The sequence below is a fragment of the Lithobates pipiens genome, unplaced genomic scaffold, assembly GCF_037356315.1.
Source record: "Lithobates pipiens isolate NorthernLeopardFrog02 unplaced genomic scaffold, aLitPip1_a1.2 Scaffold_16, whole genome shotgun sequence".
Lineage (NCBI taxonomy): Eukaryota > Metazoa > Chordata > Amphibia > Anura > Ranidae > Lithobates > Lithobates pipiens.
In genome coordinates this window covers 588,402,263-588,421,489 of record NW_027507748.1, presented here as the reverse complement: position 1 = coordinate 588,421,489, position 19,227 = coordinate 588,402,263, and the positions used below count along the sequence as shown (strand labels likewise).

The 19,227-nt window shown below is 46.3% G+C and overlaps 1 protein-coding gene across 1 annotated transcript in view; it reads left to right on the top strand.

The window, feature by feature from the left end:
• Positions 1-19,227, top strand: part of LOC143983796 (sterol O-acyltransferase 2-like) — a 433,796-nt gene that overhangs the window by 357,258 nt on the left and 57,311 nt on the right. Inside the window, exon 9 of the mRNA XM_077483886.1 lies at positions 2,904-2,949. Coding sequence (XP_077340012.1) covers positions 2,904-2,949 — 46 coding nt within the window. The remainder of the gene's footprint in view (positions 1-2,903; positions 2,950-19,227) is intronic.

Genomic DNA, 19,227 nt, shown 5'->3' with positions numbered 1-19,227 from the left:
CGCTCGTGTCACCCCTCTATGCCTGATCAAGATATTTGGGGTGCTATGGCGTACACCTGCAGATAATCTCCCATCAGCAGGAACGGTAGTATAGTCTGGGTATGCTTTGTTCTCTGAACAAAGCAGAATAAGAATTCATGAACAAACAGTAAAAACAGGAGTCTTTGAATCATTGTGGGCGGGAACAGTGCTCATGAACTCAGGCTTTCTGTGATCATGACAGAGACAGAGATCATACACACTGCCCCTGCCTAGACATGTCCATAGGACTCCCTTAGTTATTGTTCATTGGTTGTATAACCCCTCCTGTTTGAGGGAACGCCTGTGCTTGATTGGTCAGTTGTGAAACCATAAGGCTCTATTGTTTATAAGAATAAAAGTTGGCTCCCATGAAGAGATCAGGTCAGATGAAGGAGCGATGGAGCCAAGATGGTGATTATATCTGTTTACTGGGGAAATCCGGGAGACATGGGTTATTTAAGATGGATAATACCATTAGATGAATTAGGTGCTTATTAGCGCAAAAGAGTATGGTGGGTTTTTCGACGACAGGGGTGTAAACCTTGGGCAATACGCTCAGCGTTATGGCAAATCAGGGCCGCTGATAAGGCAGTACAACCAGCCTTCCTGTACTGGGCCCGGGTCCCATCAGTTCAAAAGGGGGGCCCAGGGCGGTCTGGCTGCACTTCTTATTGCAGGCACCGATTTTCTTATGCCTCCCCCCTGCAGTGCTGCCAGCTTCTCTTCTTCTTTCTTCCTCTGCTGCACTGCAGGGGGATTGGTCCTAGCGCATGCACCTAGTCCATCTGCTGCCATGGCCCTTTGTGTGCTCCTTTCTCCCTGCAGCACTTCCGGCTTCCCTTCTCTCCTCTCCTGCTGGCAGCTGCTGTAGGCATATAGGGGGATGTTTCAGGTTAGAGAGCAGGGGAAGTGGCCGGTAAATATATAATTAACTGGCCCCTTCTTTCCTGAATGAACACAGTGAGTGATCAGTACCAATGGGAAAAAAGAAAGAACTGCGCAATCCCTAATATTTCTATTAGGATATAAAACCACCCCTCAATGAAAAAGAGTGCTTATTCTGACTTGAGATTCAAAAAAACAAATCTAATAACTAAATATAACAAATGACATTACCTACAAAATAAACATATGCATTAACACCCGTTTAGTGTGAACCCAGAAATATAGACATACAATACTGGGTCTATATGTGCCAAGTGTACAGAAAAAAAACAAGTGAAAATAAATCCAACAAAAATATAATAAAATAAAAATGAGTATGGCAATATTATGAAGTCCTTGTGAATTCAGCTGAAAAACACCCCGTGTCCAAAGGAATTGGTCCAATCTGAAACCTTTTATTGACGTGAAACAAAACAAGGTGCACCTCCACCAAACAGATAGCACTAGCCCCTTACCAGATGCCCCAGTAAGGAGCGCTTTATCACAAATCAGGTCAGAAAATAGGCCAGTCTTGAGCCATCCAAGAGGAGCATTCTATCGTAAACCAGGTCAGGGAATACGCCAGTCTTGAACCATCCAAAACAGGGAAAACACTTTTTGGAGCGAGACAGAGCAGCAAGTTTGAAGCAATCCAACGTGCTGATCTCGGCTGCTGTGGGTGTTGTTGCTCCAGTCCAGCTCAGAGGTAGGTGAGATAATCCAGTGATGACGGTGGGTGTCCCCAGGCAGTGTTATGAGAAGAGTAGTGGGGGTGACCCCGGTGCAATGTCCGGTGGCGGGGGTCCCCGGTAAAGTTGCTCGCACAGCGCCGCAGCAGCAGGAAAAAAAAGTGTTTTCCCTGTTTTGGATGGTTCAAGACTGGCGTATTCCCTGACCTGGTTTACGATAGAATGCTCCTCTTGGATGGCTCAAGACTGACCTATTTTCTGACCTGATTTGTGATAAAGCGCTCCTTACTGGGGCATCTGGTAAGGGGCTAGTGCTATCTGTTTGGTGGAGGTGCACCTTGTTTTGTTTCACGTCAATAAAAGGTTTCAGATTGGACCAATTCCTTTGGACACGGGGTGTTTTCAGCTGAATTCACAAGGACTTCATAATATTGCCATACTCATTTTTATTTTATTATATTTTTGTTGGATTTATTTTCACTTGTTTTTTTTCTGTACACTTGGCACATATAGACCCAGTATTGTATGTCTATATTTCTGGGTTCACACTAAACGGGTGTTAATGCATATGTTTATTTTGTAGGTAATGTCATTTGTTATATTTAGTTATTAGATTTGTTTTTTTGAATCTCAAGTCAGAATAAGCACTCTTTTTCATTGAGGGGTGGTTTTATATCCTAATAGAAATATTAGGGATTGCGCAGTTCTTTCTTTTTTCCCTTTTCTACACGTATATAACATTTTTGGTATGTACTAGAATTGCTGCATCACAAAGTCTTTTTCGGTTATACACTGTAGCGCAGATTTCCTCTCCCTTTTTTCTTTGATCAGTACCAATCACTGCTGTATCCCTTCATCACTGAAGCATAGTAAACTGTGTTTTCAGTTTGTGAATGAGCAGGAAGCCTCAGAGCGTTTCCTATTCATTCATATGTGCTGCTGAGGCTGCAGAGATAGGGACTGATAAATCTAGGCCCTCTGTCACTTTCGGCTAAAATTTGAGCTAACAGAGGGAGAGCTTAAGTATTCAAGAACCGACTTGGGTGAGGACACCAAGGGCTCCCTGGACAGTTAAGTGCCCTAATAGTAAACGTTAGCAGCTACAGTGGGTGTTTTAGTTTTAGGGCTTATAGTTGTCAGAGCTCCACAAAAATATTATTTCCAATACAGCCCTCTAGGTACCCAGTGTTATAATATGAGTGCTACAATGCTTTGGCTAAGATGTAGTAGAAACATGCTAACTACACTGTTATTCCTTTCTCTGTGCAGAAACCCATACATCAGGTGGAAATACGTAATCAAGTATTTTTCAGAGGTAGGACATAGAAATTATTGATTTTTTTATGTATTTATTTGTATGATCTTATGTAATAAATTATAAGTAGGAATTATAGCTAATAAAGGCCATATCAAATCTCTTTCAAAACTGGCAAATCCAATTAAGATAACCTTGTTCAATAAACATTAATGTGGCCATTCGTGCATACAACCCATACTTGTATACGTTTTTAAGGAAGAAATGCACATCCAGTGACAATGTTCCAAATGTGGGCTATTTTCATTTATTAGTAATCATATATTCTTAGCAGCAACCCAGTTCAAATGTTAAATTATGTTTACAGTGGTATTAAAGCAAATATGTATTATTTTCAATTATATTGCAGCTTACCAACTGTTAAATGTGGTAACCGCATTCGTTTTTTTGTTTGGTTGTTTTTTTTTTTTTTGGCTTTTTTTCCAACATTTTCACCTGATGAAACAGTAAGTCTGTTATTTTGCAATGTTCTTTAACAGACCAAGCTATCCAGCAAAAGTGTCAGTTAGAGGGTTGGGACAAACCATTTAAAACTGACAGGGGTGCTTACAATGGTCATCTTTTATTTATGTAAAACCTTTATCCCCAAAAAGGAATAAAAACTGTTTCTGTAACTGCTTAAAAAGTGTTAACAGGAGTTTGGCTTTAATTTGTCAAATCAATCTAGATTTGTTAGTGCATCTAACACTACCATCTTCCCAGATATGTGAATACTGCTAATATATATTTCTTTCACTTTGTATATTTCTTCGTTTTTGCAGGTACTTAATGTGACCTGTGTCCAAACTATACAAAATAAAGTATTTACATATTCAGAACAAGCTGTAAAAGCATTTTAAAGCATTCCCTCATTTGCCTCTGTAGCTATAAGCATTGTGGAGAAATTAATCTTCAAATTTCAAGACGGATGCATTAAAATCCCAGCTATTTTCTATAGAAAGCAGAATCTGGGCAGTCTGTAAGCCCTCTAATGTAAATGTACAGCAGGTGTTTCTAAGCTTATTGAAACCAACTTATGATTCAGCTGCTGGTGTGCTCTGTCAGACACTGTGCCCATCTCAGCACATTGCACAATTTGCTTTTTTTCACAGAACATTATTGAAATAAATCATGTGTGACATTTCAACAGGGTTCTATTCACTGGGCTGGCATTGCAATGCTGTGGTTCACATTGCAACCCACTGTGTTGACAAAAAGTACTGCATGCTTTAAGATTTTTCAGTACACACACCACAGCAATGTTGTGTTGTGAACTGACACCATAGAAAGCAAGGCATTCTGTCTTGTCTATGCATTGGGGGTGCACTGGAAATATGGAAATAGCTGCCAGAGCAGCATCTGATGTGAACAGGCTTGTCAGTCTCTCTCCTTTTCTTATCTCTCTCTCTCTTCTTTTGAGACCCACTGTATTTGTCTGTTTTCACACGTTTCCCTGAGAATTGTAGGAATCTTCGCCACTTTAACCCTTCACTTCTGTATTTCTCTACTGACCACCACCTCTATGACAAAATCTCACCCCGTCTTGTCCTAACCTGGCCAACTTGGTCCACAGCAGTTCACTCTTAACCTCACTGGAGGCACTTGCTCCTCTAACTACACACAGAATCGGTCTTTGACCGTTAGAATCTTGGCAAACTGATGACACCAGAAACCTCAGGAGACATAGCTGTGCACTTAGGTGTCCGTTTATCATCTAGCGGCCAAATACCTCTACTAACTTCTCAGGCATTCTCAGAGGAGATCGCTCTCCTCTGAGTGCCTGTTTATCAAGCTTTGTAGATCGCTTCTCCTGTTGAGTTGTGAAGCGATCTACAAACGCCGGAAAACCCTGAGAATGGATTACAGTAATAGGAAGTGAAAAATTCTGTAGTTTAACATGAAGCACCACACATTACACACCTCATATTAACAAAATAATAAACTAATTATTCTTATTACTCTAATTATTAAGCCTAATTATTCAAAAACATATTTTTTAATCAATATTTAAAGATCATACATGTGCCTATTTAAATGTGAATGGTGTAAAGTAAATTAATCAAATCCAATATGTAATGCAGCTAAACACCAGTCATATAAATTAAAAATACATTTATAAGAATTACATTTTTTTTAAAATAAAGTATACAAATATAAATATTTATTAATAAATTCAAATAAAATAGGTTTCATAATTGAAAAACCTCCGTATAACTGTAAGCCTTTGTACACACGGTCGGACATTCCGACAACCAAATCCGTCGGATTTTGTCCGAAACTGTTGCATACACACGGTCGAACAAAGTTGTTGGAAAATCCATTCCTTCAGAACGTGGTGACGTTTTTTCGTTACGACAGGACTACGTTCAGGCTAGTAGCCAATAGCTTTGGTGTAGGAATTTGATCTGAGCATGCGTGGCACTTTGTCCGATCGGAATTCTCTTCACATGATAGGACAAGGTCCGATCGGATCATGTTGTCGGAAAATTTTATAGCCAAGCTGGAAAACTTGGTCCGTCGGATATTCCGATGGAAACAGTCCGATGGAGCCCACACATGGTCGGATTATCCGACAACATGGTCCGATCGGACATTTTCCTTCGGAATGTCCGACCGTGTGTACAAGGGCTAATAGAACAGTCCAGGGGTAAAACCATATTTTAGGGTTTACACCATTTTTTATTACTAATAAATTAAAAATGATATAAAAATGACTTTAATAACATTTTAATTCAGGTAGAATAATTATATATATAATTGTTAATAACAGGGATTTCAGCAGTACAGCGACATACTGCTATGTCACTGGTCATCAAGTGGATATATTATTTAGATGTGTATGTGTATATATATATATATATATATATATATATATATATATATATATATATATATATATATATATATATATATATATATATAGTATCTCAGAGTATTATATCTTTTCATGTGAAAACACAGAAGAAATGACACTTCGCTAGTGAGTGTACAGCTTGTATAACAGTGTAAATTTGCTGTCCCCTCAAAATAACTCAACACACAGCCATTAATGTCTAAACCGCTGGCAACAAAAGAGAGTACACCCCTAAGTTAAAATGTCCAAATTGGGCCCAAAGTGTCAATATTTTGTGTGGCCACCATTATTTTCCAGCACTGCCTTAATTCTCTTGGGCATGGAGTTCCCCAGAGCTTCATAGGTTGCCACTGGAGTCCTCTTCCACTCCTCCATGACGACATCACGGAGCTGGTGGATGTTCGAAACCTTGCGCTCCTCCACCTAAAGTTTTGAGGATGCCCCACAGATTCTCAATAGGGTTTAGGTCTGGAGACATGCTTGGCCAGTCCATCACCTTTACCCTCAGCTTCTTTAGCAAGGCAGTGGTTGTCTTGGAGGTGTGTTTGGGGTCGTTATGTTGGAATACTGCCCTGCGACCCAGTTTCCGAAGGGAGGGGGATCATGCTCTGCTTCAGTATGTCACAGTACATGATGGCATTCATGGTTCCTCAATGAACTGCAGCACTCATGCGGCCCCAGACCATGACACTTCCATCACCATAATTAACTGTAAGCAAGACACACTTGTCTTTGTACGCCTCACCTGGTTGCTGCCACACATGATTGACACCATCTGAACCAAATAAGTTTATCTTGGTCTCATCAGACCACAGGACATGGTTCCAGTAATCCATGTCCTTAGTCTGCTTGTCTTCAGCAAACTGTTAGCGGGCTTTCTTGTGCATCATCTTTAGAAGAGGCTTCTTTCTGGGACAACATCCATGCAGACCAATTTAATGCAGTATGCAGCGTATGGTCTGAGCACTGACAGGCTGACCCCCCCACCCCTTCAACCTTTCCCAAAGACAATCTCGTGATATGACGCTGAGCATGTGCACACATCTTCTTTGGTCGACCATAGCGAGGCCTGCTCTGATTGAAACCTGTCCTGTTAAACTGCTGTATGATCTTGGCCACTGTGCTGCAGCTGAGTTTAAGGGTCTTGGATATCTTCTTATAGCCTAGGCTGGTTATAAATTCTGGTGACCAGTATGAGAGAGTGAGAGCGATAACACCAAATTTAGCACACCTGCTCCCCATTCACACCTGAGACCTTGTAACGCCAACGAGTCACATGACATTGGGAGGGAAATTGGCTTATTGGGCCCAATTTGGACATTTTCACATGGGGTGTACTCACTTTTGTTGCCAGCAGTTTAGACATTAATGGCTGTGTGTTGAGTTATTTTGAGGGGACAGCAAATTTACACTGCTATACAAGATGTACACTCACTACTTTACATTGTAGCAAAGTGTCATTTCTTCATTGCTGTCACATGAAAAGAATAAAATATTTACAAAAATGTGAAGGGTGTACAGAGAGAGAAAGAGAGAGAGAGAGAGAGGCTGGCATCACAATTGTGCAATCACAGATTTTTCATGTGTGGCATTGTTGTGCATATCACATGCAATGTTTGTGCGATGCAAATTTAAATCATATTGCATTTGCACCAAAATGGTACAGGACCCTTTATTTGGTCCACACTGGAATCAGATAGCATGGGTGTTCACACCCATGCAATCCGATTACGGCACCATTACATAGTTTGCACTGCGATCTGGGAAATGATCTGGGGGTGTCATTAACTTTACATTGACACCCGCAGTGGTGCTCAGATGTCAATGCAGGTGCGATGTGGACACTCGCACCGGAATCACGCTGGTTCCCACATCACCCAAGCATTATATAAATATATATATATATATATATATATATATATATATATATATATATATATCCATGTGTGTTTATTTCAATGTGTGCATGTTTGTACATATATTGTGACAGAGAGAAGCTCTGCCACTATAAGTTTATAGGAAAAGGTGACCCAGGAGTGTCATTTATGCCGCGTACACACGATCAAACAAGCGGCTGGAAAAGTCCGGCAAACTGAAGTCCGGCGGACTTAGAAAGTAGTTTTGCACTCCAATCTTCCCGCCAGACTCGCATTTCGGCGGACAATCTGGCCGTGTGTGTGCCAGTCCGCCGTACTTTTTAAATGAGCAGACTTTTCCCGCCCGGAGAAAAGTCCGCTCATTTCGAGCGGGTCTCCAGGTAGGCGGGGCCCGCGAAGGAGACGTCGCTGGCCCTGCCGCCTGGTATGGACTTAAAGGGGAACCCCAATGCCGAAAAAAAAGGGCGTGGGGTTCCCCCCAGGTCCACATCAGACCCTTGTCCGAGCACACTACCCGGCCGGCCAGGAAAGGGGGGGACGAGCGAGCGCGAGCCCCCCCACCCCAAAGCACCTTATCCCCATGTTGATGAGGACAAGGGCCTCTTCAAAACAACCCTGGCCGTTGGTTGTCAGGGTCTGCGGGCAGGGGGCTTATCGGAATCCGGGAGCCCCCTTTAATAAGAGGGCCCCCGGATACCGGCGCCCCCACCCTATGTCAATGAGTATGGGGTACAATGTACCCCTACCCATTCACCTGTAAAATAAAGTACAAAAAAAAACACAACAAGATAAAATAGTTTATTGTACAGCTCCGGGGGTCTTCTGTCTTCGGGGGTCTTCTCGCCGGACTCCTCCGCTATCTTCTTGTAGCTCTTTTACTAGCGGAGGAGCCTGGCTTTCTTCCTCGCCGCCACCCTTCTTCCAACTTCGGGGGTCTTGTCCCCCTCTTCGGTTCTTCTGCCGGGCCACCGCGTCTTCTTCTAGCTCTTTTACAGGCGGTGGCCCGGTCTTCTGTCGCCGCCGCCGCCTTCTGTTCTTCTGTTTTCTTCTTCTTCTTCTTCAGATGTTGCCTCGCCGAGTCCTCCGCTCACAATGACGGGGACCGGGCACACGGCGACTTATATAGGGACAAGGGGCGGGGTCTTCGGTTGATGTCACATGGGTTGATGTCACATGGCGACAGTCCCAGCATCCTCCGGGACTGTGACATCGTAAGGGGGCGGGGTCACCATGTGACATCAACTGATGACCCCGCCCCTTGTCCCTATATAAGTCACAGCGCAACGCGTCCCTGGCATTGCGGCCGGAGAGAATGTCGAGTCAACATCTCCAAGAGAAGAAGAAGAAGAAGAACGGAAGGCGGCGGCGGCGACAGAAGACCGGGCCACCGCCTGTAAAAGAGCTAGAAGAAGGCGCGGTGGCCCGGCAGAAGAACCGAAGAGGGGGACAAGACCCCCGAAGTCGGAAGAAGAGGCCGGTGGCGAGGAAGAAAGCCTGGCTCCCCCGCTAGTAAAAGAGCTACAAGAAGATAGCGGAGGAGTCCGGCGAGAAGACCCCCGAAGACGGAAGACCCCCGGAGCTGTGCAATAAATTGTGTGTTGTGTTTTTTTTTGTACTTTATTTTACAGGTGAATGGGTAGGGGTACATTGTACCCCATACTCATTCACATAGGGTGGGGGGCCGGTATCCGGGGCCCCCTTATTAAAGGGGGCTCCCGGATTCCGATAAGCCCCCCGCCTGCAGACCCCGACAACCAACGGCCAGGGTTGTCGGGAAGAGGCCCTTGTCCTCATCAACATGGGGACAAGGTGCTTTGGGGTGGTGGGCCGCGCAGCCCCCCCTTCCCCAAGGCACCCCCCATGTTGAGGGCACGCGGCCTGGTACGGCTCAGGAGGGGGGGCGCTCGCTCGCCCCTCCTTTCCTGGCCGGCCGGGTAGCGTGCTCGGACAAGGGTCTGATGTGGACCTGGGGGGGACCCCCACGCCGATTCTTTTCGGCGTTGGGGTTCCCCTTTAAGTCCATACCAGGTGGCGGGGCCAGCGACGTCTCCTTCGCGGGCCACGCCTACCTGGAGACCCGCTCGAATGAGCGGACTTTTCTCCGGGCGGGAAAAGTCCGTTCATTTCAAAAGTACGGCGGACTGGCACACACACGGCCGGATTGTCCGCCGAAATGCGAGTCCGGCGGGAAGACTGGAGTGCAAAACTACTTTCTAAGTCCGCCGTACTTTTGAGTCAAAAAAGTATGCCGGAGGCTACACACGGGGGGATTGTCCGGCTGACTTGAGTTTGCCGGACTTTTCCACCCGATTGTTTGATCGTGTGTACGCGGGATTTGATTCCCTGCAAAGGTAAAGTATAATGGACTACTATGCTTCGCATAGTAGTCCATTATGTGTCATCTACCTGACACAGGAGCCAGCGAAGTTACCGCTGTCCCCTGTAGTTCCGAGCGTCCATCTTCTTGGTGGGTCTCGCTGCTCCGGCGCTGAGATTCGCCGGAGCAGCGATGACGTCACTCCCGCGCATGCGCACGGGAGCCGACACTCGCGGCATATCGCCACAATCTGCGGCGCATGCACCGTAGACAGCGGTGGCTGTCTTCAGGTAAATATCTCCTAAACCATATAGGTTTAGGAGATATTTCTTGGACCTACAGGTAAGCCTTAATTTAGGCTTACCTATAGGTCAAAGTGGTTTGTAAGGGTTTACAGCCACTTTCAGGTTCTGTAGTTCTGAATCGGAACATTCAATCCTGGGTCCAGGTTTTTCTAGAGGCCTGCAACCTGGTTCACACACAGGTGTGCAGGGTCATTATAAAGTCAGGTCTGAGAATTGCTCAAGGCTCTCATTTTTGGAGACAGCTTCCAGTTTGGAGACGGAAGGTCTCACCTTGGGTCAGGGGGACCCAGCCAGAAACCACAAGACAGCAGGTCTTGGTAACAGGAGAACCCCAATCCTTAGGCCAGAGGTGGGCCATGCAGCAGGGCACTGCGACTGAAGTCTAGAAAGCCAAGTGTTCTGAGAGAGCTGAATGACACAGCCAAAGGACTGGTGAGAGGAGCAGCCATGCTGCCAACACATAAGCCAGCTGGCTTGATATTTTCGTTAATTCGTGTTATGTGGAAGAATCCCCTGCGTGGGCACCTGATGTATAAGTGAACTTTCCTTTATTCAATAAAAGTGGGCTTCCAGTGTGTGGACTGGCGCACTCATTGGAAACGCACCTACTGCTTGAGTCTGATCACCCCATTCTTACAATATATCTATATATATATAGATATATCGTATTTACCAGCGTACGCACTTTTTTCCCCTTAAAATCAGGGGTAAATCATGAGTGCGTGTTATACGCCAATCCCCCCTGATCTCTGCTGATTGTGAGGAGAGGAGTGAGCAACGGCGACATACAGAAAGCCGAGTGTACTTGGTTAGACTCGCAGTCCCGCCCCTGACTGTGAGCAGAGCCGAGTCTAGCCAAGTAAACTCGGCTTTCTGTATGTCGCCGGCGCTCACTCCTCTCCTCACAATCAGTGGAGATGTGCGGGACTGCAAGAGGAGCCGAGTCTAGCCAAGTAAACTCGGCTTTCTGTATGTCGGCGGCGCTCGCTTCTCTCCGCTTACAGTCAGCAGAGATTGGCGCCAATTTTAAATAATCAGTGGCAAAGGCATTGGGCAAGGCTGCAAAAGCACTGGGCAAGGCTGTAGATGGACACTGGGCAAGACTGCAATGATGGACAAGGCTGCAGATGGACACTGATAAGGCTGCATTGATGGGCATTTAAATTATATTTTTTCCTTAAACTTCCCTCCTAAACTTGGGGTGCATGTTATACGCCGATAAATATGGTGTGTGTATATATATATATATATATATATATATATATATATATATATATATATATATATATATATATTGTAATGTTCGGGGGACCAGGTAGATCACAGGACACAGGCTTTTCATACAACAAAGGGTTTATTAACTTAAATAGCTTTACAGCAGCCAAAAACAAAAGGAAAAAGATTTGTAGTCTCACCGACTTGCAAAGTCCAGAACAGCTGTCCTTATCAGAAACAGAGCTTGGTCTTGATGGCAGGTAGCTTCTCCTGCCAGGAGCCTTCCAAACAGGACTTTGCTGTCCACTTCAGTAGCTGCAATCCAACATAAACACCATCCACCATGTCTTCTCCACTCCTCCACACCCATCTACAACTTCCTGCCTTGCCTTTTAAAGACACTTCCTCTAACAGGTGGGTTAATCAATTTTCATTCCCTAAAGAGAGCACAACCCAAACAGAGGGGAAATATAGCGTCCTTCCAGGACCCAGCCACGGCGTCCATTACATATCCCCCCCCTGTGCCCCAACGCCAAGGAGGTGGAGGCAACAGTGGAGCTCAAACAATGGACTCGGGAGAGGGCATCTGCGTTTTGATGCAGTCTCCCGGGCCTATGCTCCACTACAAACTTAAATTCCTGGAGTGCCAGGAACCACCGGGTAACCCTGGCATTAGTCCCTTTTCCCTGTCTCAGCCATGTTAAAGGGGCATGGTCAGAAATCAACCTAAACTTCCTACCCAAAAGGTAATATCTGAGGGATTCCAGAGCCCACTTAATGGCCAGACACTCTCGTTCAATTATGGCATAGTTTTTCTCCGCTGGTGTTAACTTCCTGCTGAGGAAGACTATCGGGTGTTCCTCGCCATGAATAACCTGTGACAACACCGCTCCCAATCCTACATCGGAAGCATCAGTCTGGACAATAAATTCTTTTGAAAAATTAGGTGCTACCAGGACAGGGTGTTGGCACAGCGCTGACTTGAGCTCCAAAAAAGCCTTCTCAGCGTCTGCATTCCACTCCACCATGACCGATTTCCGACCCTTAGTCAGATCGGTCAACGGAGCCGCCAACGTGGCAAAGTTGGGTACAAACCTCCTGTAGTATCCCACCATGCCCAGGAATGCACGTACCTGCTTTTTTGTGAGGGGGCGGGGCCAATTCTGTATAGCCTCTATCTTGTTGACCTGCGGTTTCACTACCCCTCTACCCACGATATAACCCAGGTATTTCACCTCCTCCATTCCCAAAGCACATTTTTCAGGGTTTATTGTAAACCCCTCCTTCCAAAGAGAGTCCAGCACTGCCTGCACTTTGGGCAAATGTGATTCCCAGTCTTTGCTAAAAATGACTATATCGTCCAAGTATACTGAGGCATAATTCCGGTGAGGTCGTAAAATCCTATCCATTGCTCTCTGGAACGTGGCTGGAGCAGTTTGCAATCCAAAAGGCATCCTTTTGTACTGAAAACTCCCCTCCGGGGTAGAAAAAGCAGTTTTCTCTCTAGCAGCCTTAGTCAACGGGATTTGCCAATACCCCTTGGTAAGGTCTAACGTAGTGATATACCTGGCTGGACCTAGTCTCTCGATAAGCTCATCTACCCGGGGCATGGGGTAGGCATCAAACCGGGAAACTTCATTAAGTTTCCGGAAATCATTGCAGAATCGCAGAGTTCCGTTGGGCTTCGGTACCAACACAATCGGGCTCGACCACTCACTCTGCGATTCCTCAATAATCCCTAGGTCTAACATCTTTTTTACTTCCTCTGAAACGGCCTTCCTTTGAGCCTCTGGGATGCGGTAAGGCCGGACAAAAACTTTGACACCTGGTTCTGTGATAATATCATGCTCTATGACACTAGTGAGCCCTGGCAAGTCTGAAAATTTTTCTTTATTTCGCTGCAAGAACTCCTTTGCTTGCTGACTTTGGGTTTTAGACAGGGTCTTTGCTACTTGGACACTCTCCACCCCAACCCGAGGCTCAAGTTTTGTACTAGCAAGGGAGGTTGCTGGTTCCCTGTCTGTCCAGGGCTTTAACAAGTTTACATGATATATCTGGAAGGGTTTCCTCTTGCCTGGCTGGTGGACTCTATAATTTACCTCTCCCATTTTTTCTACAACCTCGAAAGGGCCTTGCCATCTGGCCAAGAATTTACTTTCCACAGTGGGAATCAACACTGCTACTCGATCCCCCACTTGAAAGTTCCTAATTTTGGCTGCCCTATTATAGACCCGTCGTTGAGCCTCCTGGGCTTTTTGTAAGTGTTCCTTAACTAGCGGCATCACAGTTCGGATCCTCTCCTGCATTTGAGAGACATATTCAAGAACACTTTTATGCTGAATTGGTTCACTTTCCCATTCTTCTTTAACAAAGTCCAGTAATCCACGAGGTCTCCGCCCATATACCAATTCAAAGGGCGAAAACCCAGTGGAGGCCTGGGGCACTTCTCGGATAGCGAACAGGAGAGCTGGTAACAGGCAGTCCCAGTCTTTCCCATCCCTTTGTACCACTCTCTTGAGCATAGACTTAAGGGTCTTATTAAAACGTTCTACCAATCCATCTGTTTGGGGATGGTAGACCGATGTGCGCAGCTGCTTAATCCGGAACAGTCTGCATACATCGGCCATAACCTTCGACATAAACGGGGTGCCCTGGTCTGTGAGTATTTCCTTGGGAAAACCCGTCCGTGTAAACAACTGGAATAACTCCCGTGCAATAGCCTTAGAGGAGGTATTCCGCAGGGGTAGTGCCTCAGGATAACGAGTGGCATAGTCGAGGATCACTAGTATGTAAGAATGACCTCGAGCCGACTTTACCAAGGGACCCACTATATCCATGGCTATCCTTTCGAATGGGACCTCAATTATGGGCAGAGGGACCAACGGGCTCCGGAAATGGGTCGCCGGAGCGGTCAACTGACAGGTGGGACAAGAGGTACAGTATCTCCTTACCTCTGCTTTCAAGCCTGGCCAGTAAAACCGGTCGGCGATCCGTGCCTCCGTCTTTTCAACTCCCAGGTGTCCCCCTAAAACATCATCATGGGCCAGGTCCAGGACCTTGCGTCTATATTGTTGGGGTACCAATAATTGTTCTACCACATTTTCTCTCACTTTAGTAACCCGATAAAGCAATTCATTACATATTGAAAAATGTGGCCACCGCTCATTAGCACCTGGCTCTTGGGGCTCCCCATTTATTACTACAACCTGTTCCCGTGCCCTGGCCAAAGTGGGGTCCTGCATCTGGGCAGTACCAAATGCCCCCTGGGGAACACCCAAATCTGGCAAGTCAGGGGTAGAGGCCATTTCCTCATCGTCTTCCCCCAGCATTACCTGAAGCGGGGAAGGTTCCCCCCCCTCAGTGTTCAGGTAGGTCTGAGAACCCCACATATTGACATCTTTAACAGTATCAGCACTATTTTCATCATTATTAACCAAAGTCTTGGCGTTTTTATCAACTGGGTCCATATTATGAACATGTGGCATCTCAGGGTTATTACCCTCTACAACAGGAACAGAGGGACTAGTTTCTTCCCAGTCTCTGGACCTTTCAGATAGTTCTCCTTGTCTCCAAAGTTTTGCAAATAATGGACAGTCTCGTCCTATGATAACGTCATGTACCAAGTTCTTTACCACCCCCACCTCTTGAGTACCAGTGCCACATGCTGTGGAGATGGACACCGAGATGAGAGGGTACTCTCTAGTGTCCCCATGAATGCAGACAACCCGCAAAATTTTGCTTACCGGACCGATCTTCCCAATTACTCTAGGGTGAACCAGGGTTACCATGCTTCCGGAGTCCAGCAAGGCCCATGCAGGGTGGTTGTTCACTTGGACTTCACACTCAAAATTCCTCTCTCCAAGGTCAAGATGTGTTGTACACGATTTATGGGCATAAAAAGACCCCCTCCGAAGAACCCCGCATTCCATGGGTTCTTCCTGCAATGGGCAGTGGGCCCGGGTATGGCCCCAGGCATGACATCGCCAACATTGTACATCCCCTCCTCTCCGATCAGGAACAGGTCGCTGAGGGGGTAACGGGTGTGACTCTTGGCCTTCCGGGGTGTTGGTTCCAGGGCTCCTGGGGACATCCGTTCGAAGGGCGGCAGTTGATCGGAAGGGCCGTGGCAGACTGGGCCCTTGACGCTTGGTGGGGCCAAGCAGATCCTCCACCACCGTATATCGTTCCACCATCTCAACAAGGCCGTTCGCGGTTTTGGGGTCTCCATGACTGACCCACCGTTGAAGGTCATCTGGCAGTGACCTTAAGTATCGGTCCAGCACGATCCGCTCCACAATTTGGGGGCCAGACAACACTTCGGGCTGCAGCCATTTTTTTACTAGTTGCACCAGGTCATGCATTTGAGATCGCGGTGGCCGGTTTGAACGATACTTCCATTGGTGCACTCGTTGGGCCCGAACGGCCGTAGTCACCCCCAACCGAGCCAGTATTTCTGCCTTTAGTGTTTGATAATTTTTAGCATCTTCTGGTGGTAGGTCAAAATAGGCTTTTTGAGAATCTCCGGTGAGGAAAGGAGCAATTAAGCCGGCCCACTGGTCCTGGGGCCACCCTTCTCTCTCTGCCGTCCTCTCAAATGTTGCTAGAAACGCCTCTACATCATCACTCGGGGACAACTTCTGCAAGAAATGGCTTGCCCTTATGGTCACCTGGTTGCCAGGGGCAACGGCCACTTGTTCACGGCCCTGAGACAGCTGCTGCACTGCTTCTTTTAAGGCCGCCATCTGAGCCTGCATAACCCCTTGTTGGGTCGCTTGCTGGGCTGCTAACTGGGCCACCAACAGGCGAGAATTTTCTTGCTGCAAAGCCAGTGCCTCGTTGTGCTGCGTTGCTAAGCGCTGATTAGCTTCCTCATGGCGGGTCTGCGCTTGTATATTCGCCAAGGACAGCTGTTTAATTAGCTCCTCCATGGTTTCAGCTTTCCGCAGTTGTGCAGCTTTAACCCAGGACATAAATTCACTGTACTGTCCCTTTAAATGCCAGTTCAAATCCACAAAAAAAATAGCAAGAAAAAATGCCTGTTACTTTGTCCTGCCCGCATTCGAGCACCACTTGTAATGTTCGGGGGACCAGGTAGATCACAGGACACAGGCTTTTCATACAACAAAGGGTTTATTAACTTAAATAGCTTTACAGCAGCCAAAAACAAAAGGAAAAAGATTTGTAGTCTCACCGACTTGCAAAGTCCAGAACAGCTGTCCTTATCAGAAACAGAGCTTGGTCTTGATGGCAGGTAGCTTCTCCTGCCAGGAGCCTTCCAAACAGGACTTTGCTGTCCACTTCAGTAGCTGCAATCCAACATAAACACCATCCACCATGTCTTCTCCACTCCTCCACACCCATCTACAACTTCCTGCCTTGCCTTTTAAAGACACTTCCTCTAACAGGTGGGTTAATCAATTTTCATTCCCTAAAGAGAGCACAACCCAAACAGAGGGGAAATATAGCGTCCTTCCAGGACCCAGCCACGGCGTCCATTACAATATATATTTATATATATATATATATACACATAGATACACACACACACACACACACATATACAGGTGGTTACAGAAATTGTGCTGTCATCCCAACATAGGATGACAGCACGATATGTTCCAATATAAAACAATATAATCTGAAATGCTCCTCTTGCAACTCCAGTAACTTATTTACAACGCTTGAGGCGCCAAGGTAGATAGGCCTCAAGCCTGCTCAGTGTCAGTTCCTCTGCTTTGCCTCCGTGGAACTACAGATTCCAGTGAGGCCCGTATGTGAGTCTAACTGCGTTCAAAGGTTAACAATCGGTGGGCCGTAACCCACTCACCAACTGGTTCAGAGTTCCGCGTGGTCACTTTGGTCTGGTGACTGTAGCTTGCCTCTCCGTCAGCTGGGCCAGACACTCTGTATAGCTTCACTGAATCAATCTGGTTCTCCGATTCTCCGCTGAGTGTCTCTGGACCTTCTTAATCTGGCCACCATCTTTCAGGCTCCGTCAGGTCACCTCACAAACAAACAAATGGGCTGACGCTCTGCGATGGCTGCTGGCCACTGTCTCCGGGAAGACTTCCCACAGATCCACACAGGCAGGCAGTGTGGTCCCAAGAGACCTAAAATGGCCGCTCTGGTCCCTTTTATTCCCTAACCAGCATGCACTTCGTAAGAGAGTGTTCATGGGTAGGTCACACAGACTCCCGGGTAACAAGGTCAATCTTCAGAATCCAAACAAACAGTCACTTCCTGTACAAGTCTTTAGGTCAGGGATATGCAATTAGCGGACCTCCAGCTGTTGCAAAACTACAAGTCCCATCATGCCTCTACCTCTGGGTGTCATGACTATGGCTGTAAGAGTCTTGCTATGCCTCATGGGACTGCTCGTCATCTGCCGCCGACATCGATGGACCCTGGGACAGGTAAGTGTCAATTTATTAAAAGTCAGCAGCTGCAATATTTGTAGCTGCTGGCTTTTAATATTGTTTTTAAAGGTGCAGCTCCTCTTTAAGCAAACATAACCACATTGATAGGCAAGGATGTCAGCGCTACATTATATATGTGTGTGTGTGTGTGTGTGTGTGTGTGTGTGTGTGTACACACACACACATATATATACACACACACTATAAATTCCTAACCTGCTCATTTTGGGGTGTGTATTGGTGGGGAAGATGTGCTCTGACTGTTTTCCCACTGGATGAAAGAAGGAAGTCAAAACACTTACTGCTTTCTCCAGAATACTCAGCCAGCTTTGCGCTTCTCTCTCTGATTCTCCACCTCTGTGCTGGTGAATCAGAGAGGGAGAATTCTGTCACAGATCACCAGTGAGGTGCCGAGATCGCACCTTCATAAACTGGCTGTTTCTGTGACAGTCAGTTACAGATTCTCTGTGTGCTGCGATGATCAGTGGAGAACATGTTCTCCGCTGAGTACCTCAGTTTCATAAATTGTTTATCACCTGTGATCAGCGGCAATACTCAGGATCGCCTCTGATCACAGTTTGATAAACGGACACCTTAGACAACAACTAAATTCCCACAAGACTTTACCCTATACAAATTTTCCCCCCTAAAATACAATTCCTGCCTCTATACTGCCAAACTAACCTACTTTGTAACTCTTAATATTTTGTCATCCAGTCCTCTTCTCTACCTTTAACTCTCTATGTTGTCCTCCACCACCTCCACCCACTAACTCATTGTCCAAGAGATTGCCAAATACTTCAAAAGCAAGTCCAGAACAGACGTGATACAGGAGCAGAGTCAGGTGCAGGCAGGTTGGGCAACAGGCTGGCAGCAAATTAGCAGAAGGAACAGCCCGAAATGTGGTCAAGCCGAGGTCCGGTGCAGACAGATAACAGGAATAGTCAGGGACAAGCCGGGTAGGTCAACTGGAACAGGTACAGGCAAATGGTTATCAGGAATCACAGGGAACTCTATAGACCAGACAGCACTGATCCAGTGGAACAGGTGCACATGTTGGCATTCAGTGTGGCATTAGTGTGCATGCATGTGCACATAGGCACGCGCAAGCGTGCCTGCACAGCCCTTCTCAGTGGAACATGCAGTGTAGGGGAACTTCTGTGGCTGCCATCTTGCTTATTGACGTGCCCTTTCTGACAAATTTCCTCTTTTGACCTGGCTGCTACTAAAGAGTAGGAATGAGCTGGGTGTTCGAGTCAGATGCACGTTCGACTCGAACACCAGCTGTTCGCCGTTTCGGCCCGTTCACGCCATA